Source organism: Solanum tuberosum, unplaced genomic scaffold (genome assembly GCF_000226075.1).
Source record: "Solanum tuberosum cultivar DM 1-3 516 R44 unplaced genomic scaffold, SolTub_3.0 scf00055, whole genome shotgun sequence".
Taxonomy (NCBI): Eukaryota; Viridiplantae; Streptophyta; class Magnoliopsida; order Solanales; family Solanaceae; genus Solanum; species Solanum tuberosum.
This window is the reverse complement of record NW_006238981.1, coordinates 43,367-70,231: the sequence shown is the minus strand read 5'-3', so window position 1 is coordinate 70,231 and position 26,865 is coordinate 43,367. Positions and strand designations below refer to the sequence as shown.

Genomic DNA, 26,865 nt, shown 5'->3' with positions numbered 1-26,865 from the left:
TATATATATATATATATATTATTTTTATTTTTTTTTTATTTTTTTTTAAGTATAAGCATTTCATTTTTAATCAATTACTCAAAAAGAATATTTTGATGCATTTCAATTTTCATGTCTAAAGAATTAGTTTTGTAGTAGTACTAGTTTATAATTATATACTTTGGTACGTTCCATATTGGATATTTCAATATTTTCTTTTATAATATCGTACTAAATATTTTTTAAAAAAATTATGTCAAATATTATAATACTGTTAACTAACTGAGCTATTAAAATTCTCATATATCACACCTCTAATGTTTTGTTCAAAAAGAATTAGGTTGGGATTATATAGTAGTAGTAATAAAGAAATGATCATTCGATCTAACTCAACTCTTAAAATTACATCAAAAATTAGATTCGTATATAAAACCCTATATAGGGCAACCAATTTTTCCTCCCACAATCAATGTAAATTACTCCGACACTCCTCGCACATCCATGATTAACAATATAGCATGAAGGTTTAACATTGGGTTAATCTATAATTATGCGATGACAATTAATTGTATGGTGATTGACGATGATCAGAGATAATGGTTGATAGTGATAGTAATTGCGAACTGCTATGACTGTAAAATTGTAGAATAGAAATCTCAATAATATTAGATTATTCAGATTTATTGAGTGATTGTAATAAGAGAAAAATATATTTAACAAATAATTATTAAAATCGGAATGATTAAGATTAAAATCTAAAAATAAATTTAATAATTGAGATTTGAATAACTAAAATTAAAACATTTAATAAGTACAAACCAATAAGATCTTAATGTCATTAAAATATTTAATTTAAGGGGGTCCGATTGGACCGGATAGATTTTAGTCATTTTCCGTAGAAACTAAATAGCGTAACGTAGCTAAAATATATTTATCTGCCCAATGATTGAGAAATTCAAGGAATTCAAAGGAATAAAGCAAAGTACAAATAGCCATCAAAAGCGGATCTCAAAAATATTAGAAAGTGTATTATAGTCCTTTGTTCATCGTCGATTATATTAAAAGTAAATATCAATTTTTACTTATCTAACTTTAAATATTAATTAAAGATAATTTATTATTTTATATCTATTTTACTCTTATTAATTAATTTTATTATTTTTTCAATAGTAAATGACTTATAATAATTAAGAATAATAGGATAAAATTACTATTTTTATTTAGAGTGAATTTCATAAATAGTTATAGTTTAAAGCATAATTATCATAATAGTTATAACGGAAAAGGGCCTAAAATATCCTTAAAGTATTAGAAATTGTACAAAACTATCCTTCATCCACCTATTGGCTCCAAAATACCCTTCTCATCCACCTTTGGGTTTAAAATTGACCACTTATTTAACGATTTTAAATTTAAACTATTTAAATATTCTTTTAAATACGTGACGCTCAACTATTTGTTATAATTTAACTTATTAATATAATCTATAAACCCACCCACTACCCACTTTATATATGAATATAGTTGCAATTGTTACCAACATGTCACTTATATTTATCCGGTCTAATGTTTGTATCAATTATCAACACTTACAATCTTGATTCATATAGTCATGATAAGTCGTATGTATATACTTAGACCTTAGTTCGTTGTATCAACACATATATTCACGCTAAATTATATGAGCATGCTCAACAAATCGATTCACTCTCTCAGACAATGAAGATATGCTTAATAAAAAAAGACAACCCAAATCTATACACATACATACATACACATTTGCCACATTTTTCGTTGTTTGATACGATCTTGCGGGACAAAGCCAGTTAATTACTTATTCGAATTAGTAACTTTAGTTCAACTTTTATATTTATATTTAAAAAATTATTCAATATATAGAGATAAATTATTCAAAACCCAATTAATAAGAAGGAAGATAATTTAGAAATTATAAACAAAAAATCTTGATTATGCCTCCACATTCATGTCAAGTAATGTGAGTAAGAGTAATAGTTTAATTAGTTCTTTAACCAGGCAATTTATTCTTTTTTTTTATTTTTAGTATCAAAAACCTTTGAATCGGATTTAAAAAGTCGCTTCTACCCAAAAAAAAAAAAAAGATTAAAAAAGTCACAAGTCTCACAAAAAACAAGGGAAAAAAAAGAGAGTTAATTTCTATGAGGTCGCCATAAATTATTTAACACAATATGCTATTCAAAGTCTAACGATTAATAAAGTAACTAATCACTATTAACTAATTTGAACACATGAGAAGTGACAAATACATTTGCTCCAAATTATGTTGTCTAGTCTACGAATATGAATAAAATTATATATTACGTCCTTTTCATTTTGACGTAGTTTCGTTTCTTAATTAAGAAGGGAGCCTATATATATATATATATATATATATTCAAATAAACAAGACAGTATGTGGAGAACATTTATAGGAACAAAAAAAAAAAATTATATGAGCCAACATATATAATACTTTTCATATAAATCGATCTTAATATATTACTAATAAATTATATTCAATTGTATTATTGTATATTAAAAAATTGAGAAAAGGGTTCGAATATATTTGAACTTTGATCGAAATTGCTATAACAATTTCAAACTTTGGACAGGACCTATTACTATTTAGTAGTATATTTTAAAGATATATAGATACCCTCGTGGGCATCATAAATATTGCAACATGTCCCGCTGGGCACTTATATATCTTCAAAATATAGTATTAAATAGTGCAGGATAATAGGTATTGCCCAAAGTTTGGGATTGTTACAGCAATTTCGATCAAAGTTCTGATATATTTCAGACATTTTTCCCTAAAAAGATTTAAATTGTTATAAGAAAAAAAATTAAACTTTTTAATTTATTTATTTTGGAGCGAGTCTTCTAAGTTCTAATATATACTTCTAATATATTATTTCTTACGTAATATGTGAATTTGATGGATAGTTACTACAGTAATTCCTGAATATATGACGATGGAGTGGAAATTGTTGGATATTTGGAAAACCCCAAAATGCCCTCCACTACCAAACAGGAAAATGACCATGTTGTCCCTCAATGTGAACAAAATTAAGTTATAATCAGTTAATCACAACAGCATAGGATCAACGTGAAGATCACGACATATTTTCTAACAACACGATTTGTTGGTTTGACTTATGAGGGATCGTATTGCGATTTGCGGGGACCAATGTGATTTTTCCTCTAATTAAAAAATACTAGGAAATTAAGATGAAAAACTTTTAAATCTCGTGATTTTAAATTAAAGATATGTTAAATATATCAAAATAGTATACTTAAATTTTGTGGTTTTAAATATATCAGGTAAAAAGTTAAAATTAAAGAATTGCAAAAAAAGAGAAAAGAAACATTCTTTTCTAAAGGGATTAACAAGAAAAGAAGGAAACAAATTGAAACAAAGGAGTGATAAATAATATGTATATTTTATTTTAATATTCAAGACAACATTTAAAAAAAAACTTGAAAAATGATTAGTAAAATGAGTACACCTTAATTCTAAAATAAATTGGGATCAACCATGAATCGTGATTATATTTCTCTAACAATACAATATACAAAACGTGTAATCAAGTTTCTAATAAGCAAAACATAAAATAATGTACAAACATTATTAGATTATATTATTAGTTAATTCCTTAAGTCCATGAAAATTAAAATTATGCCAATTATTTTTACATAACAAGGCTAAAATCTTCATTCGTTCGTTTCATTTGACAATATTCGAATGACCAACGAGTTCCAAATCATTAGGTTAACTCAGGGGTAGATTTAGAATGTTGGTTGAAGTTCTCGGAAATTTAATAACTTTTATGCAATTCCATATTTATATTAAGAAATCTAGTAAATATATAAGAGCTACGTACGGAAAGGAACTTGTTAAGTTTTACTTCCTTCTTGACTAGAGTTCGATCCACCTCTACATTTATATATATATATATATATATATATATATATATATATATATATATATATATATATATATATATATATATATATATATATATATATATATATATATATATATATATATATATATATATATATATATATATATATATATATATATATATATATATATATATATATATATATATATATATATATATATATATATATATATATATATATATATATATATATATATATATATATATATATATATATATATATATATATATATATATATATATATATATATATATATATATATATATATATATATATATATATATATATATATATATATATATATATATATATATATATATATATATATATATATATATATATATATATATATATATATATATATATATATATATATATATATATATATATATATATATATATATATATATATATATATATATATATATATATATATATATATATATATATATATATATATATATATATATATATATATATATATATATATATATATATATATATATATATATATATATATATATATATATATATATATACACAACAAGTAATATTGAAAATATTAAAATATATAACAGTTAAGAAGTTAATTTATTTTTAATAAATACAAAGCTCATATATTATCAAGACTGTAGTATATAACTGAAACCTACAAATTCTGAGATAGTTATGCTTTGACAGATAGGCTATAGATATGTGAATTATTGAAATTTTCTTAGTATAAACATGCACGAGGCTTCTGTTGCTTGCCAATAACTTATTATTGTTGAAATTTTCTACGAAACAACAAGGAGAGATCTTCACCACCCTAATCCATTTTTGATTTTGCAACCTAATATTCTACTGAACTAGAACTTGGTGTGTTTGGTATCACAAAAAAATAAAAATATTTTTTTGGAAGTATTTATATGTAATCTAGCAAAACACTATGGAAAAAGTGAGGAGGAGATGGGGAGCAGGACGATAGGGGGTGGGATGGTCAAGAGGTGAGGTTGAGGGATTTGATAGGTTGGGAAGAGACAATGAATTTAGAAAGTCATTTATGAAACTTGTTTTTTCTACTTCTATTAATGTCATTTCCCTCATTTTTAAGGAACTTATTTCCCTAAAAAATGTTTATCAAAAAACATTTTCCTCCATTCTAAACACACCTATTTGAATTAACTTTCATAGTTTTTGGTTAAGATTAAAAAAAATTAATCATTTTTTTAAAAACCATAATAACAAAAATAAGTCAAAAACTATAAGTTAAATTTTCTAATTTTAATGACTTATAAGTAAATCGTAAGCAATAAGTCTATACAAACACGCTCTTGGTAATTTTTTTATATTTACACCAATCATATGAATACACCAATCACATATGTAATGGCACAACTACATAATTCTAAGAATTATCAGTTGAATACTTTCCGCTATCTTATATATCAAATAAAATAAAATGTATTAATTTTACTTATGTATATTAATTTTAAATACATTTATTAAAAATTTATGATTTAATACAGATCTTGTATCAAATTAATTTGAGGTAGATAATGTGCTGGTAAACTTTTACCATCAAAGATGTAGGGTCAATTGAAGTAGCAAAAAACCAAAATGGGCAAAAATTGAAATAACAGATTTACCTAGAAAAGACGCGCCTTCATTTTTCTCTTGTATAAAAAGTGCAACAACTATAACTTCTTCACTACCCAAAAAACTGAATATTTAGAGAGAGAAAGCCATGGAAGTGCAGAGGGGATTCCCTTTGCTGAAACAGCAGTACAAAGCCTTAATAAAGAAGAATTATTTAGTCGCATGGCGGAACAAGATGGCCACATTTCTTCAGCTTTTCGCATCGCTCTTCTTCATCTTCCTTCTATTCCTAATCCAGAGAGCTATCGAAGCTCGCTTCTCTTCTTCCACATCCTATAAGGATGTGCGGGACCCACAACCTCTGGTGTCGCCGCCAATTCCGCCTTGTGAGGACAAAAACTTCATCACTTTCCCCTGCTATGATTTTGTTTGGAGTGGCTCTCAGAGTCCGAAAATCGGTCAGATTGTAAACGGAATTATGGCGAATAATCCTGGAAGATCGATTCCTTCATCCAAGGTATATATATATATACACACACTCCTAGTTGACTTTTTTCCTCGACTGATTTATTGATGATGATCTCTCTTTTTTTTCAAATCTCTGTATTTACACTTAATATTGAGCTGAGATTTGTTTAACGGAATGGTTATAATTTGGAGATAAATGAGTTTGAGAGGATTCGAGTTTTTGCCGTGTTAGTTTCTCTTTTTTTTCTTTTTATTATCATATGAATCTTATAGTAGTATAATGACTTGGAGTTGGATATATTGTGTTGTTAGAGCGATTGAACTTATTGAAAACACTTTAATCGCTGCAATGGAGAAATTACCTTTTCGAATGTAAAAAAAAAAGATATTTTTGCCTAAATAAATAAATATAGAATTAATGCTTACAGTACAACAACAACAACAACAACAAACCAATGTAATCTCACAATTGGACTCTGGGGAGGGCAAGATGTACACAACCTTACCTACCTTTATGGGGTAGAGAAGTTGTTTTTGATTGACCTGGGGAAGCCTCCTCCTTTATCCGGGATTGGGACCAGCAATGTGAACGAGCTCAGACGGGTGGAATCGATTGACCTGGGGAAGCCTCCTCCTTTATCCAGGTTTGGGACCGCAATGTGAATGAGCTCTTACAGGCGGAGTTAATGCTAAACAGTATGAATCACGAAATAAACCTGATAAGAAATTTTGTAATTATCCTGCTAGGTTGCTTCTTCATGTCTAATTTTCCTAATATGATTTTCTTTTGTGCAAACAGTGCCACTTTGTTAGCGATAACATCTATAGCTTCTGTGGTCTAATTTGTGTCTTCCTTGTTTTTTTCCCTGTCTGATTCATATGCTTCTTAAGTACTTTATTTGAAAATTCTTGTTAGGGAAAAAAATCTGTTAATCTTGGGCCAAAGTGAAGTATTTTTCGTGATCTTGTTAATTAAAGTTTCAAGTAATATCAGATAGTACAGCTTGCTTGTAAGCAATAAACTCACTTTCTACTATTCGTAGTATTTCAGAAAATAAATTTACAGATTACTGCTTGCCATAAATGTTGTTGTCCTCTCCGAGAAATAAGTCTAGTGCAGCTCTTTACTAGCTTTTTTTAAACATTAATATGCTTGGAAACTTCATGCTTTTTTATGTTTAGGAGAATTGGCTAGTCTCTTAAGTCTCAAGGGGACTCTTTGGGTCGTTGCTGTCAAGGCCGATGTAGGCTCTGACATATGATTTCGGCAGAACCCGGTAGCTTTGACATAAACACCCATATATTTGTTAAGAAATTCATTAAATATGCACAAAATTTAAATTCGTTACAAGCACTTGAGGCCAGTTGTCTTAGAATAAAGAAACCCAAATAGTTCAAGTCATGGATCTTCCCCTGCTTGGTGTAATGAGATGTGCGGGTAATCTTTTATTCCAGAGAGACCCACTTTTTCACACACAGAGCATCAGTTAGTAATGCAATCCCTGAATGAACCGATCTGTGTGAAAATGTGAAAGTGAGTTGAGGATTTGGGATTAACTAAATATATGAAGTAGGGAAACGCGGTGTCTTATATCCTATAGGAGAAATGGACCTTTCCATTTCCTTACACAAAACATGGTGTGCATGAATAATATTAGTAATGTGCTTTTACAGCATGAGAGTATGCAAAGGGGATTCCCCTTGAAAAGAGTGAACATTCCCACTCTTTTACATATTCTTAACAAAAGGATTGCCTAAGCAAAAATTAAGGAATATGAGAATATTCCTGTCCTTTTCAAGTTGATAGATACCAAATATAGAGAGGTGAAACTTCCATATGAAAATCTGAGGTTATTTGATTTGTCTGGCCTAACTCTGAAGTTAATCATCTGTATCTTGTTCGACTTGAACAGCCTCAGACTTATCTTGGCAGATCCTTTATCTTGAAAAACATGGTTGATTCCAGTAGTACAGTCACTCATTTTGCCAAATCATCCTCTTCACAATTTGCCTCCCTAAAACAAAGAACAATTACTCCTTATGTTTTCAAAAAAATCCTTATGTTTTCTAGCCCAAGAATCTGTCCAGTGTTCACTATTAGCTTTCTCTATCGTCATGGAGGTGATGTGATTCCTTCAGCGTATTAACAACAAGCATAAAATCTAGTTTAAGAATTGCATTGGTAAATCCTGAATTGATGCACCAATTTTAACTTCATTAAAAGATAGATTCCTGTCGTTTGAGTGTGACAGTGTCCTGTTTACCAATTTGTTTCATGCAATGGTTCCTCTAAATTGGTTCATTCTTTAGTTTAATATTTCGAATTGAAGTCTTGTTGGAACATTGACCTATCATACCATGACTTCTTTTCCGCAGGTTTTGTCATTTAGAACACGAGATGAAGTGGATGACTGGCTTTTCAAGAACCCTATGCGTTGTCCTGGAGCGCTACATTTTGTTGAAAGGAATGCTAGCGTAATCAGTTATGGTATACAGACAAACTCCACTCCAGTTGCCAGTCGAGGAGTTTTTGAAGATCCAACTTTTACGTTCCAAATCCCACTTCAACTGGCAGCAGAACGTGAAATTGCGAGATCTCTGATTGGAGGTAATATAAATGTGATATTTACTACTGGATTTGATCCAATAAATGGATATGATGGTTTAAATCAAGTCCTCTTTTTTCCTAAGCTCACCTTTATCTTATGATTGTGTACATTTTCAGATCCAAATTTCAGTTGGGTTGTCAGTCTCAAAGAATTTGCACATCCGGCTTTTGAGGTTTTCTCTGCCTTGCGTACCATTGGACCTACCTTTTTCTTGGCTGTTGCTATGTTTGGATTTGTCTTCCAAATCAATGCTTTGATCATTGAAAAGGAACTCAAACTTCGGCAGGTATCACTTCTGGCATTTTGTAAGAGATAATACCATTCTTGTACTTCATGGATGATTTTCAATTTCTGAATGTCACATTTTTCTTACAGGCAATGACTATGATGGGTCTCTATGATACTGCTTACTGGTTATCATGGTTCACATGGGAGGGATTCATCACACTTCTCGCTTCTCTTCTCACAGTTCTCTTCGGGATGATGTTTCAATTTGATTTTTTCTTGAACAACAACTTTGCGGTCGTGTTTCTTCTTTTTTTCCTCTTCCAACTTAATATGGTTCGTCTCCACCATTCAACTTAACACTTTCACCAATTACAATCTACATTCATTTGCAGCTTCTAATGAGGCTAAATAACTTGAATATTTTTGTCCACTGAGATAGAATTTCTGCTCCTGTGGCCAGGTTGGTTTTGCATATATGGTGTCTGCTTATATTAGCAAGTCATCTTCAACAACAACTGTGGGTTTCTTCATCTTTATTGTCGGTTTCATGACTCAGGCAAGTGCTTATCTTTGAAACGATTACTATCCATTACTGACTCACTGGGATGACGTATTTCTTGTCTCTCATTTTTTCAGCTTGTAACAACATTTGGATTTCCCTATAGCGAGGACTACTCCAAGATCTATAGGATCATCTGGTCATTGTTCCCACCAAATCTTCTTGCTCAAGGTCTTCAGTTACTTGCTGATGCAACTGCCACTCCTGAAGATCCTGGTGTTAGCTGGAGTGGGAGGACAAAATGTGCTTTTAATGATACAGAGTGTGTAATAACTATGGTAAGACTCCTATTGCAAAATAGGGCTTCTCTTTTAGTTTCCAGTTCTCTTGATTTTAGGGAGGGAGGTGAAGCACTTTGAGAGTAAGGACTTTGTTTGTTCGTACATGATTTCAGTAGCTACTTTTTGTTCACTTCTCATCACTGTTATAGCTCTGTGACTTTGAATGAGAGTGGAGCTAATGAGTTATAGAGGGAGAGAGGAGAGACTCTGGGTTGGTCGAAGTATTTCTTAAAAACATACACACACATATCTTCATAAGCTTTACAAAGGTTGGTCGAAGTACTTCTTTACAAAACTTATTCCATGAAACAAGGATCACATCTCCTTTACAATTAAGGATTACATCTCCTTTTCAAACTAAGCAAATTATTAAAGAGGAACTATTAGACTATCTCGAAAAATCTCATTTTTTCTAGCAGTTAGTTCTTTCTTAATGCAATATTGCTTTCAGTCTCATACAGTCATCTTGCATCTCACATACACCCATTATCTGTTGTTTCTCTTTACAGAACGAGATTTACATATTGCTCGTGTCAACATTCTTTCTGTGGTTTGTTTTGGCTATTTACTTGGATAATACAATCCCGAATATTTCTGGTGTGAGAAAGTCAGCATTCTACTTCTTGAATCCTGGTTACTGGACAGGCAAAAGTGGAAATAAGGTGAAAGGTAACCAAAATTTATCAGTACCTTAATATCGAATTTCGAGCATACTGTGACAAAACTTTAAGGCTGTTCATTTTGTGTTCAGAGGGTAGTGTTTGTAGCTGCATAGGTTCAGTGCCAGCCTTGGATAGTATTATACCAGATGACGAAGATGTTCTTGAAGAAGAAAACATTGTTAAACGGCAAGCTACGCAAGGTGAAGTTGATTCTAATGTTGCAGTTCAACTACATGGTCTTGTAAAGATATTTCCTGGAACAACAAAGATGGGCTGTTGTAAATGCCAAAGGAAATCTCCATTTCATGCCATCAAGGTATTTTATCCATTGGTCTATAAGAAGCTAACACTAGCTGTTTTTTCTGTGCAAACAGAAGTCTTCAGTAGAGAAAAGAAAACACTTTACGCTTTCAGATAGGAGTCAAGCATGGAATCTAGTTTGAGACTTGTCTCAAAATTTGTTTTTTGGTTTCTCTTGCAACTTCTTTGGATTTCCCTGGCAATTTATTCAAATCAAAATGTGTGTTTAGTTTCATTTAGTACACGTTTTACATGTGTAAGAATAGCATATGGGAAATGAGAAGTCGACATTTCAAAAGATAAAAAAGTTAGAAGAAATAGCATCAATATTTAATAATCCCCTGGAGATCCTACACCTCTACCCTGGCTGCATCTTCATCTCATTCTTTGGAGTCAATACTGCAGGGCTTATGGGTGAATCTTGCAAAGGATCAGCTATTTTGTCTTCTTGGGCCCAATGGAGCTGGAAAAACTACTACTATTAATTGTTTGACTGGGATTACACCTGTTACTGCAGGAGATGGTAATATAATTTAGTCACTCAAATTCTGTGTTCATTGCATATTACTTATGTGTAACACAAAGCTGCTTTTTAACAGCACTAGTATATGGTGAGTCCATAAGAAGTTCTGCAGGCATGTCAAACATTCGATCGATGATAGGGGTTTGTCCCCAGGTGACTATTTTTTATCTTTATATGTTCCTATTTTCAATTTTTTCATGAAACTGACTAAGACTCTACACCAGCAATACTGTTTCCATAAAAGAAATTCATTCATTTTTGTCGTTTTACAGTTTGATATTCTTTGGGATGCATTGTCCGGTCAAGAACACCTGCATATTTTTGCCAGCATTAAAGGTCTACCCCCTGGTTTAATAAAAGAGGTGAGCATAAACCTAATCTATATCTAGCCTTTTGTGCCTGTCTAAAGATATGATGAACAAGCTTAGCACAGAATAGAATGATTATAAATCCTGCTTGACCAATTGCTTGATCAAATCACAGGTAGTAGAAAAGTCATTAGCCGAGGTAAAACTCACACAAGCAGCCAGAATGAGAGCTGGTAGTTACAGTGGAGGAATGAAAAGACGTCTTAGTGTTGCTATTGCTCTTATTGGTGAACCAAAATTGGTCATTTTGGATGAACCGGTAAGTTTTGGAAAATAAAGTTTTCTCGTGAGTTATCAGAATTATGCTAAAAAAAAATTATCATGACATTCTCTTTTCTAAAACATGAAAACGCTTCATAGACTACTGGTATGGATCCAATAACTAGAAGACATGTCTGGGACATAATTGAGGATGCCAAAAAAGGGCGTGCCATTATCCTGACCACACATTCAATGGAAGAAGCTGACATCTTAAGTGACCGCATTGGTATCATGGCAAAGGGTAGACTTCGTTGCATTGGAACTTCAATAAGATTGAAATCAAGGTTTGGAACTGGTTTCATTGCTAATGTAAGCTTTTCTGGTGGGACAAATGGGACTCCTGATAGAGAAGATACTCTGCGTACATCTCAACCTGAAGCTGTGAAACAGTTCTTTAAAAGTGTATGTCAAAGATGTCTTTTGCTTTTTCCCTTTATTTTCTGAAACTACTAAAGGAACTGGTCTGATTTGCAAACTATGCCTGCAGCGTCTGGACGTGGTGCCTACAGAGGAAAACAAGTCCTTCCTAACCTTTATTATTCCCCATGCCAAGGAGAAGCTGTTGACGGTAATATCTTTATATCAACTTTGAGATTAGATTAGTTTAACACCATTTCTGGTCTTTCTACTTTATTGTGGAATTATATGCACACACACATTTGGACTATTAGCTCATTTGGTGATCATTGGATTTTACCCTCAATCAGGATTTCTTTGCTGAGCTACAAGATAGAGACAAGGAATTTGGCATATCAGATATCCAGCTCGGGCTTACCACTCTTGAAGAAGTTTTTCTGAACATTGCTAGACAGGCAGAATTGGAAGATGTGGCTGAAGGAAGCTCTGCAACTCTTACTTTGAATACAGGGCTCTCACTTCAAGTAAGTTGTTTATCATATCCTTGGTTCTATAATTTTCATGATGAAATTGCACGTGAAAGTTATAATCCCTGTGAAATTAGTAACACTGTTTTATTTGTTGGTATGACTATTCAGATACCTATAGGAGCAAGATTTGTGAAAATTCCAGGAACAGAATCTGCTGAGAATCCAATTGGAACTATGGTAGAAGTGTATTGGGATCAAGATGATTCTGGTAGGCTCTGCATTTCTGGTCACTCACCAGATATGCCAATACCAGCTCATGTTCAACTAAGAGATCCTCCAACAGACACTTCTAGTAGTGGCTTTTTGCGAAAACGGAAACAAATTCAAGGAACTGTGATTGATCCTGCACAGATCACGGGTGCAAGTTCGTAATAAAAATAGAACTTAATAATCACAGTAAAAAAGGTTTTACAGAATATTTTTTTTGTATAAGTGAATTGTTGTAAATGTGTTTGCTACTTGGGACATCTGTTTATCACAAGAACATTATTTTTTTCCGGCTGGTTCTTTGTATGGTATAGCTTCGTTTTTGGTTAACATTAATTTATCTGTATACTACAAAATTATTTGTAACATTTACTGTCATTCTTATAACGAAAACATTTCTATTTTCAATATTTTTGATAAATAATTAATGCATGTATCTTCTTCTTATTTTTTTTTATCTTCTTAACCTAAGGCAAAGTAGCAAACAATATACCAAATTGGAAGGTTTGCATTTAGTTTGGTTTCGTTATTCTTCTACGTAATTAATTTTTCACCTCTGTGTGGTTACTTTTTTAAAATTAGTACAGCAGATAGATAAGAGACAAACACTTAAAATGACGAGTGTATGTTTGTTCAGGCAATTAACAACTGCTGGCACGTGTGGTTCAAGAAAAAAAAACCCTGATATACAACGAGATGCAGATTCACAAGTTAAATTTGAAAGTAGAGCTGAATTTTTTAATCTTTTTCCTTATATTTAAAAGTATTTTATTGATTGTGTAAACACAACAACAATAACATGCTCAGTGAAATTCCACAAAATGGAGTTTGAAAAGGGTTAAGTGTATACATACCTTACTATTACCTCGTGGAGATAGTCAGGTAGATAAACATATTTTTGATGGTCGAATAAATATCACACTCTTTTTTACTTTGATGGAGAAATATAGGAAAGATAGGTAAGCTTGAGGATTAACTTTTAAATTAGTGCTTAATCCTCACTTGTAAACGTAAATGCGCTGCCAACTCAGCAATTAACGGTTAGCATTCAAAATTTGAAACCAATATGATAAGAGCGTGTTAATTGGGCCCACTGGACGGGCCCAACCCGAAGAGCCGTTTCTACAGAGTTTTTAGATTTAATTTTGAAGCAGTTGTAAAATTTCCCGCCCAAACACCACTGCTATCTCTTGGGAATATATATAGCCAGCCCTAACTTCACAACTCTCATCATTTCTTTCTATCTCTCTCTCTGGAAAACCTAAAATTTATCAATGGAAGTCTCCGGCAAAGATCAATCTTCTGTTACTGGTATTTGTCTTCGCCTTTTAATTTCTCTGTGTTTTTCGTTTATGATTGTGCGTATACGTTTGTTTCGCTGTATGTGTAAATGTGATTGACGGTTTTTTTTTTCCGCAGCTAATGCTAAGCGATCATCATCAGCAACGAAGCTTCTTCGATATCCACTGCGATCGGGCACTAAGCCCAAGGAGGAGAAGCCGCCTCTGACTGATGCTTCCAACTCTTCGGTTCCTAGAAGGTTTGTCTCTATTACTGTTACTACTTCACTGATTTTTAGTGCGTGTAGCGAATTTAGTGTGATTAGACTGTCAAAAGACGGAAGTTGTATGAGTATATGTTGTTTGGATGAATTCTCTGGTCATTTGCAACCCTAGAAATGCTAACCTACATTGAACCATTCGCCATGAAATACCTATTTGTTTTGGTTTTGGAAAAGGGAAAAGAAATTGCTGAATTTTGTATACATGATGTTCTGCTTTGTTATGAAGGTCAATCATATTGACGTGGTATGTTGAACAATTATTGATTAATTGGCCTACAAACCTTATCCAACATAGAGTTTTCCTCTTAGCTTATATCCTTGTGAAATTCCTTTTCATGCTACTGCAGCACACTACTATAGAATCACCAGGAGATGATCAGTAGAGCTTAAAACTGCTTCTTCAATCTGCGCGATAATTTTTGGTTTGGAATCAAGTAAACCCTATTATCAAATTTGTTTTATGAAAACAGATGTTAAGTAGTCTCTAAAGTTAAGGTTATATAGCGTTATGTTGTTCCTGGTTGTGATTAATGAGGTCTTGGAGAAAGACAACCTAGCCTTGGTAAAGTAGCAGAGAATGGTATCATTTTTCCTTTCAAATAGAAATCTAAACAAATTAAACTATTGTCATGTACACAAGCAAGGATGTGCACTTTTCCCAGTCATTTTATTCTTACTTAAGCCAAATATTTGTTTCCTCTGATGTCCATGCTTGCTTAGTTTTTTTTCATCTCCCATTTTAGGGGAAAACCTGCCTCAAGTGTCAGTAAGAGTATTAGTGTCCTTGATCTTGGCAAGGAAAAGTCTGCTGCTAAACCTCCAAGAAGGCTGTCTATTCAATCTAAGTCAAGTGCCAGTCCTGCTTCAAGAGCAGTAGGCACTATCACTCCTATATCGGAGGCTAGGGCAAAGAGATCCGTGATCAACCAGGGGAAACCTAATACACCGCTTTCAGCTCTTGCAAAGTCATCAAATGGAAAGGAAAGCAATCGTCTATTCTCTGCACTCTACTGGCTATCCCAGATTAAGCTCTCTGAATCTGCTGCTAAGCATTCAATTTCTCTTGGGTTTTTCAAACTTGCTTTGGAAGCTGGCTGTGAGGTACAATAATATCTATGAAAATACTCTCCCGACTGTGTCCCTTGAAGATCAGCAGATATCTACTTTTCATTTATTTTTTTCTAATTAAGAAGTTTAGTGCTGTTTATGAATTTCACTATTTTCCCATTGCAATGTTGTAGAGAAATTCAAAACTGCCTGTAGATAGTGAATTAAGCTATAGAAACAGACTACTTACCTCATATCTTTTTCTGTCTTTTTTATTTCAGCCGCTTCAACGTTTGAGGGATGAGCTGAAATCCTATGTGCAACGTCATAGCCTTCTAGATCTCGGGGAGCCAGTGAAACAATTGTTTGAAAGCTACAATATTTCTCACGATTTTGAGCAGTTGCAAGTATCTGAGACTTGTTCCCATGCACCTCAAGATGGGACACCTTCATCTGATGATGAAGTGCACAGCTCTTCATCTGTTGCTGGCACTGAGAAATCAGAACCTGAAGTCGTGACCAAAGATGCTATTGAAACTTGGCAAGTGGCAGAACCAACTAAAGAGACTTCATCAAGGAAAGACATTGCAACGAAGAACCATAAATCTGTAAGTAAGATTGCTACAACTCCAAACTCTACAGAGGTTGCTGCAACTCCAAAATCTACAGAGGTTTCTGGTACCATAAAAAAGAAGCTTGAAAATCCTAAGCAAAAACCAAATAAGAATAAGGTGAAAAGACAGGGAAAGAAATCTGCTGGAGTAGAAGGTAAATGTCTGTTGGTTTCTTGGTTAAAAGTCTTACTGTTTGTGTATGTTACTGAGATTTATAACTATTTTTATCATAGGTCCTGCTAATGCTGGCACTGCTGAGATAGCCCTTCCAGAAGACAAAGAGAATATGGTAAGAAGAGATAATATGGGAGTTTCAAAAGCCTTTTTAAAGTTCTCATTGATCAATTTCCAATCTTTTACCAGTGAACTATTGTATTTTTGTCTTGTCTGATCAACTAATCACCTGAAGACACCATACTCTCTTAGAACTTCCTCTTTTATGTCAAACATGGCTTCTTGACTAAGGATTAACTGCTATTTATTTTTTATTTTTTTGCAATTGTAAGCATGTCATATAATACTAATAGTTAACTTTGCTATCACTATTTGCAGGATGCTCCACAGTCGGAAGTTTAAATGCATGTATGGAATCAAAGAATGTTGAACATACTTCTGTTATGGTTATTTGTTTTGGTGTTCATAAGCAGGAAGTTATTCCTTGTATAGATCATAGAAGGGGCTAGTGGAAGTGTCAATCTGGGGTGTGCATGTGAAAGAGTCATGTTTTCCTTGTTTGGTTCTAGTTTGACCCAAGACTTTTGGGCATTTGGTTTTAAATTGCATTTGGTTTTACGATATCATACTGGAAGTGTTTTTATCATGCTTCAGTTCTATGCAATGAAGTATTTACATGAAATTGCTACTTGCTGGTTTTTCATCATCTAATATGCACAGTGAGAATTGCAAGTATATTGCAGTAGTTATATTGGATATAATAGTGATTTCTCTGCCCAAAATTTTAGATCAGCGGAGAGCCTGGTCATTTTGTGTCGTTTGCTTGTTCATATACGGCCCCTTGGTCGTTCTGCGTAGTCACTCCTGTTAGCGCTTTGTTATCTAGCATTTTTGTCCATTTTAACTTATAGGAAGTGATGAAGTGCAATGCGATTGTTCTGTGCAAAATTAACTGTTAAGTGCAAATGCTTTCCGTCTTCAGTGTGATTAACGTTGTCGACTACCAAAAGTTTAGTAACGTGGAAATTTTAAGATTAGAAACTCTCAATATACTAGACGATAAAGTCCAGGTGGAACTAGAAACTATGTAAGAACATTAATTTCACTTCATTTCCATAGTTGTTAGATTTCATCTATTATACGGCTTCCTGTCACTTCAACTCATTAGCCCTTTTATCCCTGTAAAAGGTGACATTTTCATAGAGATGATTTCGGAATGTTTAGAACAAAATATGCTGAAAGTATTGTTTAGAACTATGTAAACCTAGCTTTTAACTGTTTCACTGATAGACTTAATGAGATCAATAACCGATCAGTAAGAAAAGGGATCTGCTAAATAAATAACTAAAACGAAGTTGATAGCAATTGATCCAAAAGCAAATGAAAAGCTGTTGCTTCTTTTCAATTTAAATATATGATCATACAGTAGGTTTGCGAGGCTTACAAGTTAAATCCAAACTTGAAAGTTAATGGAAGTATCTGAAAACCATCTTTGTTGGAAAAGCAACTAGCACAATCTAAACAAATCCAATACCAGAAGACATAATCTACAGGAGCTTGACAAGCGGTGAACAACAATTGAGGGGAGTAGAGTAGAGCAACTATACTGGGATCAGCATGAATGTGCTCCACTAAAATTACAATTCCGGACTAAGGTGTCTGGAACCATTACACAGATGAGCCCCCAAAGCTCATGATTGAGGTTGCAATAACCTCTATATTTGTGGTATCAGTCTGCAGTCCAGCTCTGCTCCACAATTTCTCTAACTCTCCGGTTGTACTCCCTCTTATTCTCACTAAACAACCGAGCAGCTTCCGAGTTTGCAGGAGAATTAGGGTTTGGATCACACAGCAGTGACTGCAAGAATAAGATAAAGTCATAATCATTTATGCAAACAAGAAGTCTAAAGTTCTCTTCTGAAGCCGTACGATGCTAGTCTGCATGAAAGTCTCCAGGGGTTAAAAGCAACTACAATTGTATCTCTCCTAACCCACCATTTGAGGAACATCATTTTCACCTCCCTCCCTTACTCAACAAATTATTACTTATACAACCAAGAGGGAAACAGAGGGTTGGACTGTTGGAGCAATACCCTTCTACTATAGCATCACCTTCTCGCGCACACACTGCAGTAACCATACATTATCCAGCCAATCAACCGCCATAACCTATCCCATCCCCCACCCAATTTTTTTTAATTGAATATCTGTCTTGTCTATTTTCACAAAGGAGGACAACCTAGGAAACAGCAGTATACAAGGAGATAGAGTTATGATACTGATAATAAATAAGATGAGTTTCTAATCTGATGCTCCCTCCTCATGCTATACACTAAATAATCAACACAAGTGCTTGAACATTGCATTCATCAGCAGGTGCTAGTTAGGAGTTATTGCTCAAACATATCTCCCTCATAATAACAAGTCCATATCTGTTGGTTCGTCTATGATGTAGATTGTAGAGATTATAGGAATTTCAATTACAAGAAACACTCTCAAGAAATTACACACCAAAAAAAAAAAGTAGTACAAATATAAACACTCCTTTTTCCACAAGGAAGTCCTATTTTAGCTACTCAGGTCACCCAAATGGCACATATGTTTCTTGGAGAAAATTCAATGGTGTATAATTCACAAGATTAAGACTAAATTCTTGCATTCAACCAATTTTTATTTTTTTTGAAATGGTAGCAGGATTTCATTATTAACCGAAAAGAACAGGTCTGAGCACAAGGTAGTGCTGAGAGATATAGGCTCTAGTTACAAGACATCCAAAAGAGAAACTTAAAAATTAGAAGCCAAAAATCTGGTCTTGTACCAATAAGAAGAGACCCTCTGAGATTAACTAGAGACTCTACATCTTGTATTAAAGTTTTTTTTTTTTTTTGAAATTAAATCTTGTATTTAAGTTTCTTTACATTAAAAGTTCAAAAAATATACAAGTCTAATGACCTTTAAACTTATCATCCTAAATGTTCTAACAACAAGAAACAGACAATATATTTTAAAGTCTTCCTTATGCTTTGGTGAGAGAGAAAGAGAGAGGGGGGAGGGAGATTTATCCGAGTTCTTTCTTACTCGGTTTGTGTAGAAAATGAGGAAAGGAAATATCAGAGGGAAATTCAAGTTGACTCGTTAGGATATTGGTTTGCAGAGTAATCAGAACTTCCTTTTTCTTCATCAAATGAAGTGTCTGGCAATTCCTAAACCTGGACTCGTTAGGAAATGAGTTTATCCTGTTTACTAATATTACTCTGCAAATGTTGACGTCCTATTATATTGGGGCTAATTTATTCCATGAAAGCATAAAGCAAGGATTTTATTTCTAGCTACCACGGCTTCTATGTGTTTCTACCTCATGACACTTTCAAGGTGCCTTGAATAAGATCACTTGATAAAAGATGATAATTATTGCTAAATGAAAACTGGTTTACTCAATAGCTCATTGATACTGGAGGACATAAAGAGGGTTCGATATGTACAACTACCATTAAACCAATCAAGGAGTTGAATCTGGGAAGCAAATTCCACGAGAAGAATTTCGAATGAATCACCGAACCTGCACTTAGGAATAGTGCTCCTCAATGAAGTCACCCAAGAGCAAATGCCTGCCTAGGAAGTAGGAACTAAACAAATAGACTTTCCCTCAAAACATACAGTAACAATTTTCTGAAGAAACTAGAAAAGCTATGTAGGCATTTGGATAATATTTGGTTGAAGCTGAAAAGGAGCATTTAGAAGTATTTACGTTTGGACATAAATTTCCCCAGGAAATAAAATTAAAGATTTTTTTTTGAGAAAGTTAACTGGAAAATTAAAGTTTTGTGAATGAAAACCATTATTTCACTTGAAAAGCTACTCAAACCAGTTTTTCAACTTCAAATTCCCTATTTCAAGCTGAAGTTGAAATAAAGGCCCAAATTATGAAATAGGTAATGATTTGTAAGTAATATTTTGAAGTTGAAGCTGAATGCCAAACAGGGCTCTTTAGCCCCATTTTTTAATTAGTAATTATAATCAGCCAGCTTTTTTCAAGAAATTTATCCAAATAATAATAATGTTTATACTTGTGGCCTGTGGGACGATTTGAAATTTTGTTTACTGTTTGGAAAATAAGCTTACCCTCAAATAAAATGAATCACCAAAGAGAATAAATAAGAAAGGATCAGTTAGGTTAACTGTGTTGTGTTGACCAAAGAAGGTATTTTAAAAAGTTCCTTCTCCTTGAGAGCAGTCTTCTGAGAGAATTGTCATAATTCAAACAGAAGTTATTTCAGACCATCCTCTAGATAAAAGTCCTGATGTTTGACTTTGGCTAAAGTTAACAGCTTTACAATAATCCTATTTCCAGATTGTCAAAGAGAACCCTTTCTAGACATTCTAGGAATCGTACTAAATTTTGGGAGAAATGCTTGACAACCGAATCCTTAAAAACCCTCCGCAAACAATGAATTTGGAATCACTTCTTCATAATTCTTCTATACTTTCTCATTTAGAATTAACGAATTCACATTGATTTATCCAAGCATGAAATGCAAAGTAGCATACAAGTGAGTAATCCAGCTATCATAACATAAGGAATAGATTTATTTATTTTTTACAAAAAGGAAGCTATCACAAGGAAAAGCCACCCTTATAGAATTCATACCTGTAGCTACTGCTTACAACACCTACTAATCACAATTTAACTACTATTATAAGGATCTTTCCACTGCATCTATAAAAGTAAAAGTAAAACTCAAGGAAACAAACAATAAACTGGTCTTTTTTCCTAAGATGTTCTTTATTGTGGACTCTGAAACTAAGTCTGAGCTCCATACCTGAATGGATGTAAGTATAGCTGCAACATCATATATTGGACTCCACTGGTTTTGAAGGATATCCAAACATATACTTCCATCTGCATAAACTAAAAAAGTGGAAAAGCAAATTCCAGATTAGAATTCATTTTTTTGTTCTCTAATGAATGGAAAACCACAACTACACCTCCAACTTACTATTTGGATGAAACATGCGAGAAACAAATCGCACTGTTGGTGGCTTGTTGGGATAATCCTCATTGAATTGAAGCGTCAATTTAAACGTACCTGATGTTTTCAAAGGGTATTGTGACAGAACAAAGTAGCAATTACATACAGGAAAGAAGATATCAACTCATAATTCACTCAGGGACAGTGCAGAATGTATGTTTACTCTTCTTCTATGGAGCAAATAGCAAATGTGCCAAAAGCAATAGCACAAAATCAAATTGCTTCAAATGCATAACACATTCCTTGGTTGGTCCATAAAAAAGTGTAACCACACGAGAATTCCACTAGAGGACATTTTTGGTTCAACCAATAGCAAAACAAGATCCTTTTGTTACAAGATTAGGCATGACATGATAGACATTTCTGAAAGCTAATCAGATAGAGCAGCCCAGTTGTGCCACACAGCTAAACCACCAAAAGTTCATAGAGTTTGACAAAATGCAAAGAACCTATTGCAGAAGAGTATAGAAGATCACTGTGCACTTAATTCACTGACTAACTTGCTTTTGGCATTAAGCAATAGAATGATGACAGATAATTAGGTGGAGAATCATAATGGTATGAACAGGAAAACTTGGATTGCGAGATCAAAGAAACAAATGATTGCCATCACAGCACAAGAATATGATCATAAATACCATGCGCAAGAGGTACATCCCCTGTTGAATGATTACAAAACTTACAACTGCACTTGTTTTTCTCATCCTCTTTTCCTTTAAATCTCTCTTTTTATTATCGCGTGTGGAGTGGACAGAGGGGGCATGAGATATAAATAACAAATCAAATGACAAGAAAAAAAACAGGCTTAGAAAATTGAAACATCATACTCTGCATAGACAACCACACATAAAACTAGACCAGACAATTAGCAAGCTGACATCATATGTCAAACTACTGTGCTTTGGCATTCTTTAAAGCCAACGTCTAAATGCAAGGAAAACTCACCTCCATCCCAAGAAGTATCATCAGGACTGCATTCCGCACCCAGAAAAAACAATTTAAAAAAAAAGAGAAATTAGTTTAGTTATATCTAGTAAAAAACATGCCAAATAGATGTACCAACAGACAAGTACTATAACTAAATTCAAAGCACATATTTCATGAACTTCAATTACAAAACTCACCCAAATATAACGGCGTTCCAAAGCATAATGTTATTGTCTTGAGGAGCACCACTAATACCCGCAGGAGGGTCCTGTTGAAGCCTCTTGAAATCCCTCATCAGTCTCTTCCTTGAAGGAGTTGACATTTTAACTGCCTGCACATTATCATGACAAAATCAACACAACCAAACAGTTAATAGGAAGCATCACTTTCTTTGTTTGTAGATAACAAAGAGGAGCATCACTGAAAGTAAAACATCAAGCAAAATAACGATATTAATGAGTATTCCCTGCCTGTTTAATCAAATCGATCCTATATTAGTCAGCTCAAAATCCAGCATACTACACTATGAAAACTGAAACGGACTAATTATGACGATATTCACTAAGAAAGTAACAGGTAAAAATCCTTCCAAAGAGTAACAAACACTAATTCATCCTTATTTTGCGATGCAGCTTGTCATGATGAATACGAACAGAAGAAAAGTGAAATTCAAACGCTTTTTTTTCTCGAATTCGTAAGATCCACTGTTAATTCCACAAACACATACACACACAAAAAAAAACCAGAAACGATGTTCCATCAAGAAGAAATTCAATTCAATTCAATTCATAAACTTACCTAACAGCGAAAATCAAAGAGAAGGCGTGAGCTAGGGTTCTGCTTCAGCTATGGAGTTCGACGTTTGCTGCCTCTGGAGCAGGTGAATCGAAGAGAGCAGAGAAGAATAATTAGGAAGTAGAATTGGGAATCACAATTCAGCACTTCTTTGCATTTGCTTTACAGCACCCAGCCCCTACATACCCCACCCCCTACCCCGATCCCCACACACAACTTGCATTTTAGGCGTTAATCTTTATCCCTTTATTATTATTGGTCATAGAAAATTCCAGAAGGGCATCTTCTTTCACGTCATTAACAATAGACAACACTACTGCCAAATAGAAACACCACTAGAAAAAAATTTGAGAAAGTTTATTATTTACACAAGAGGTCCTTAATGGATTCTGAAATGTACACTTTAGGTACTTTACTTATATTTGGATCATATATATGTCCTATGACCCACACTTTTCCTTTTCTTTTCTTTTTTTTAAATTACTGTTTTAGAATTGCTTATATCCAATTAGTGAATAACAATTCTCATTCTTGTATGTTTGTTTGAGTCTTATTGGAAGCAAGTTAATAACTATTACATTGGAGATGGGTGAACTAAAGCGACATATTTAAGGGATATGTTATTTGTAAATGATATAGTATTGAATATTGATTGACGAGACATGCAATGGAGGCTGAAGATTTAGAGACAAACCTTGAAGTTTAAAGGGTTCAGACTGAGTAGGATTAAGACAGAGTATTTGGAATGCAAATTTAGTGATGTACTAACTCATAAGGAATATGTGGAAGTTAGGATTGATACACAAGTTATCTCTAAGGGAGGAAGTTTCAAGTATATCTTGACTCAATAATCTAAGGAAATTAATAGCTATGGAGATTGGTGATAAGGTGGATGAAATGGAAGCTTGCATCCGATATTTTGTCGGATAAGAATATGCCACCGAGATTAAAACAAAAAATCATGAAAGTTATTATTAATAGGGGAAAGGGTCTGATATACCCTTCAACTTTGTCATTTAGAGCTGATATATCTCTCGTTATGAAAGTGGCTCATTTATACCCCTACTTATATACAAATGGCTCACATATACCCTTTTCCTCTAACATAAATGGAAAAAAAAATTAGTTTAATTTTTATTTTATTTAAAAAATATATATATATAATCCCATATGAGTATATTTAATCCTCCTCAAACATATTTTTTTAAACTTTTTTTTATGGTCAAATTTATTTATGTGTCACTAATATTCTTTTAATGACTAATTTAGATTTATTATTTTGATGGTCAAATTTATTTATGTTTCACTAATATTCTTGTAAAACTTATTATAGATGACCAATTTTTTTTTCTTCAAATACAAAAATTAAATTACAATATAGACAAAAAAAATGGTTTTAAATTATAATATAGCCACAAAAAAATAGTTTTAATTTTTTTTCTTTACACTAAGGAATGAAAGAAAAAAATAAAATAAGAATAAGAAACTCAAATAATTAAAATCGAAGAAGTCAAAAAATAATTTATGTATGAAAAAGATTAAAATATACCTTGAACTTTGCTAGAAGAATCATATATACCCCTAAATAATTTTTAAGAAAATTAAAAGTCAAAAATATAAATTTAAAACTAATTTTTTTCACTTCCGTTAAAATGAAGGGTATATGTGAGCTCATTTTATAATGGTAGGGGTATATGTGAGCCGTTTGTATAACGATAAGGGTATATATGAGCCATTTTCATAACAAGGGGCATATCAGCTCCAAATACCAAAGTTGAGGGATATATCAAGCCCTTTTCCCTTATTATTATATCAAGTTAATATGAGTAGTAATTAGTACCATATGTTACAGGTGCAGATTTAGTAATTTCATAAAATAAATTGTGGATTTGAATTGCAAATCACATAAGTTTATAGCGTTCAATCTTGGACATTATATGATTTATTCAGGTCTAGCTAATACTTTTCTTCAATTATGTATGTTGACTCCTTTAAAAAAAAAAATCAACATTTTCAATAGAGGAATATATTCCCACTTCTCTTTCGAAGACAATTATACTTTTCGTTGACATGGGAAAAAAAATAAGGGACTTTTATATTGATATTAAAACAAAATTTTAAACGTAGTCAAATAAAGCATAGTGCCATAGTAAGCAAGATCTTTTCTTTAGTTCATATTGAATAATGATATATTGTGATGTTTATTGGATAAATATTCTATGGTAGATTTTTCAATAATTGGTTAAGGTTTTCCACTTCTAAAATCTGCTAAAACTAAAAGCCATATTTATTAGCTAGCCAAACTAGACAAGTACAAAGCTACAAATTAAAGTGCATAATGACAAATGAGACCCAAAATGACACCAAGACGTACATAATTGTCAAAGTAACAAAAAGAATTAATAAACAATTACAAAACCAATTCTTTAAATTTTAATACATAAATGATTGTTTTGGTAATGAACTGAAGTTGAACATTAAGCTATATATACTACTACTATGGGAAGAGGCTAGCAAATATGAAAGATAGAGTATAAGTACATGGAATTCCTTAAGTATATACTCCCTCTGTCCATTTTTAATTATCATATTGTGCTTTTCAAAAGTTTATTTGATTAATTTTTGAAGTTAAATTTAATTATATTAATTTGATATTTTACACAAAAAATTTAAATATTCTAAAACTATACGAAAACTATTATAAATTATAAATTTTGCATATTAATTATATGATAAAAAATATATCATAAAATATCAATCAAAGCTTTTATTATTTGACTCTAAAAAAACCATGACAATTAAAGTGGATGGAGGGAGTATCCTCAATGTAGTAAATGATTTTGCATGACAATGCACATTAATTTTTAATTACCTAATTAACCAATTGTAACCTCGACCTTACTCATATCTACAAAAAATGAAAACAAAGAAATTAGAAAATGCTACAAAAGCTAATCAGAGCAAAACATCGAGATTGACGCCAACTCTCACTTTCTTAGTCAAAGCTTTGGTTAGCGCAATCCTCTCTAGATATCTCATCATCGATCTTTTATTGTTTTAAAAACTTCTTCATGTGTGATGATGATATAATAATATAGTATGAAATAAATAAAGAAATAGAAATTCATTTAATCGATCATAATTTGCTTAGAATTAAGGCACAATTAGTATTATGATTTTCTCTTTGAAATCTGAAGTATCACAATGATACTTCAATTCATAAGAACATTTCTAATTATCTTTGATTTTCTAAATGTAAAAAGTAAAATAAATACTTCCTCTGTCTCAATTTATTTGACATTTTTTGTTTTTTGAGAATCAAACAGTTTAAATTTGATCGAAATTTTGCGCATAAAATCTTTAATTTTTTTAAAATAAAATTTATATATTTGTAAACTAAGTAAAAAATACTAAAAGTCACAATAATTGATAATTCAAAATGTTTAAAAGATCTATGAAAAACTTACGATAAAAGTAAATTTGTTTGAATCTCAAAATTCGAAAAGTGTCACATAAAATGTTACGGAGAGTATTTATTTTTAATATGAGGACAAGTTAATGTGAACTGAGGAAGTATGTTTTTAATTACTTCATCTTTAAAATACTTATATCGTACACGCAATTCCATATGTATTGATTACTACTTTAATCATATCGAAAGTCACCGGTTTGAGAAAGGGATAAAGAGATGTCCAGTCGATCACTTCTTGTGGACAAATTCAAATTTCAATCATAAAAATCATAAGTATGTTTTTGCTGTTAAAATAAAGTTATTTTTACCTCTGTCATTATTAATTTCATCATTTGTGTCCCCTCA

The 26,865-nt window shown here is 32.3% G+C and overlaps 3 protein-coding genes across 4 annotated transcripts; 2 read left to right on the top strand and 1 right to left on the bottom strand.

The window, feature by feature from the left end:
* Positions 1–5,643: 5,643 nt before the first annotated feature.
* Positions 5,644–13,263, top strand: LOC102584048 (ABC transporter A family member 2). 2 transcript variants are annotated; one of them, XM_015307367.1, is made up of 16 exons: positions 5,644–6,061; positions 8,389–8,620; positions 8,738–8,907; positions 8,997–9,182; positions 9,310–9,405; positions 9,486–9,686; positions 10,199–10,358; positions 10,465–10,667; positions 11,057–11,174; positions 11,251–11,327; positions 11,447–11,536; positions 11,658–11,801; positions 11,903–12,205; positions 12,291–12,371; positions 12,511–12,684; positions 12,799–13,263. In XM_015307367.1, exons 1-16 carry the CDS (start codon positions 5,693–5,695, stop codon positions 13,060–13,062), a joined length of 2,868 nt encoding a protein of 955 aa, XP_015162853.1. In that variant the 5' UTR covers positions 5,644–5,692; the 3' UTR covers positions 13,063–13,263. The 2 variants fall into 2 exon arrangements, with proteins under 2 accessions (XP_015162853.1, XP_006344386.1); XM_006344324.2 differs by having other exon boundaries at positions 10,441–10,667.
* Positions 13,264–14,116: 853 nt separating this feature from the next.
* On the top strand, positions 14,117–17,002 carry LOC102583702 (uncharacterized). Its single transcript, XM_006344323.2, has 6 exons — positions 14,117–14,208; positions 14,317–14,437; positions 15,205–15,562; positions 15,790–16,276; positions 16,356–16,411; positions 16,675–17,002. Exons 1-6 carry the CDS (start codon positions 14,172–14,174, stop codon positions 16,696–16,698), a joined length of 1,083 nt encoding a protein of 360 aa, XP_006344385.1. The 5' UTR covers positions 14,117–14,171; the 3' UTR covers positions 16,699–17,002.
* Positions 17,003–17,661: 659 nt separating this feature from the next.
* LOC102583372 (ubiquitin-conjugating enzyme E2 2-like) lies at positions 17,662–23,256 on the bottom strand. Its single transcript, XM_006344322.2, has 6 exons — positions 23,052–23,256; positions 22,451–22,584; positions 22,272–22,297; positions 21,294–21,383; positions 21,117–21,205; positions 17,662–18,154 (listed from the first exon to the last, which is right to left on the bottom strand). Exons 2-6 carry the CDS (start codon positions 22,573–22,575, stop codon positions 18,026–18,028), a joined length of 459 nt encoding a protein of 152 aa, XP_006344384.1. The 5' UTR covers positions 22,576–22,584; positions 23,052–23,256; the 3' UTR covers positions 17,662–18,025.
* Positions 23,257–26,865: the final 3,609 nt, after the last annotated feature.

Bases quoted from the DNA above. Each gene is read 5' to 3' on its own strand.
- LOC102584048 (XM_006344324.2), top strand. From the start codon at position 5,693: ATGGAAGTGCAGAGGGGATTCCCTTTGCTGAAACAGCAGTACAAAGCC. The intron at 8,908-8,996 runs GTATCACTTCTG...TTTTTCTTACAG, and splicing joins AGGAACTCAAACTTCGGCAG to GCAATGACTATGATGGGTCT. The intron at 9,406-9,485 runs GCAAGTGCTTAT...TCATTTTTTCAG, and splicing joins TTGTCGGTTTCATGACTCAG to CTTGTAACAACATTTGGATT.
- LOC102583702 (XM_006344323.2), top strand. From the start codon at position 14,172: ATGGAAGTCTCCGGCAAAGATCAATCTTCTGTTACTG. The intron at 14,209-14,316 runs GTATTTGTCTTC...TTTTTTCCGCAG, and splicing joins AGATCAATCTTCTGTTACTG to CTAATGCTAAGCGATCATCA. The intron at 16,412-16,674 runs GTAAGAAGAGAT...CACTATTTGCAG, and splicing joins CAGAAGACAAAGAGAATATG to GATGCTCCACAGTCGGAAGT.
- LOC102583372 (XM_006344322.2), bottom strand. From the start codon at position 22,575: ATGTCAACTCCTTCAAGGAAGAGACTGATGAGGGATTTCAAGAGGCTT. The intron at 22,298-22,450 runs GTGAGTTTTGTA...TGCGGAATGCAG, and splicing joins TGGAACGCCGTTATATTTGG to TCCTGATGATACTTCTTGGG. The intron at 18,155-21,116 runs GTATGGAGCTCA...TTATTCTTGCAG, and splicing joins CTATACTTACATCCATTCAG to TCACTGCTGTGTGATCCAAA.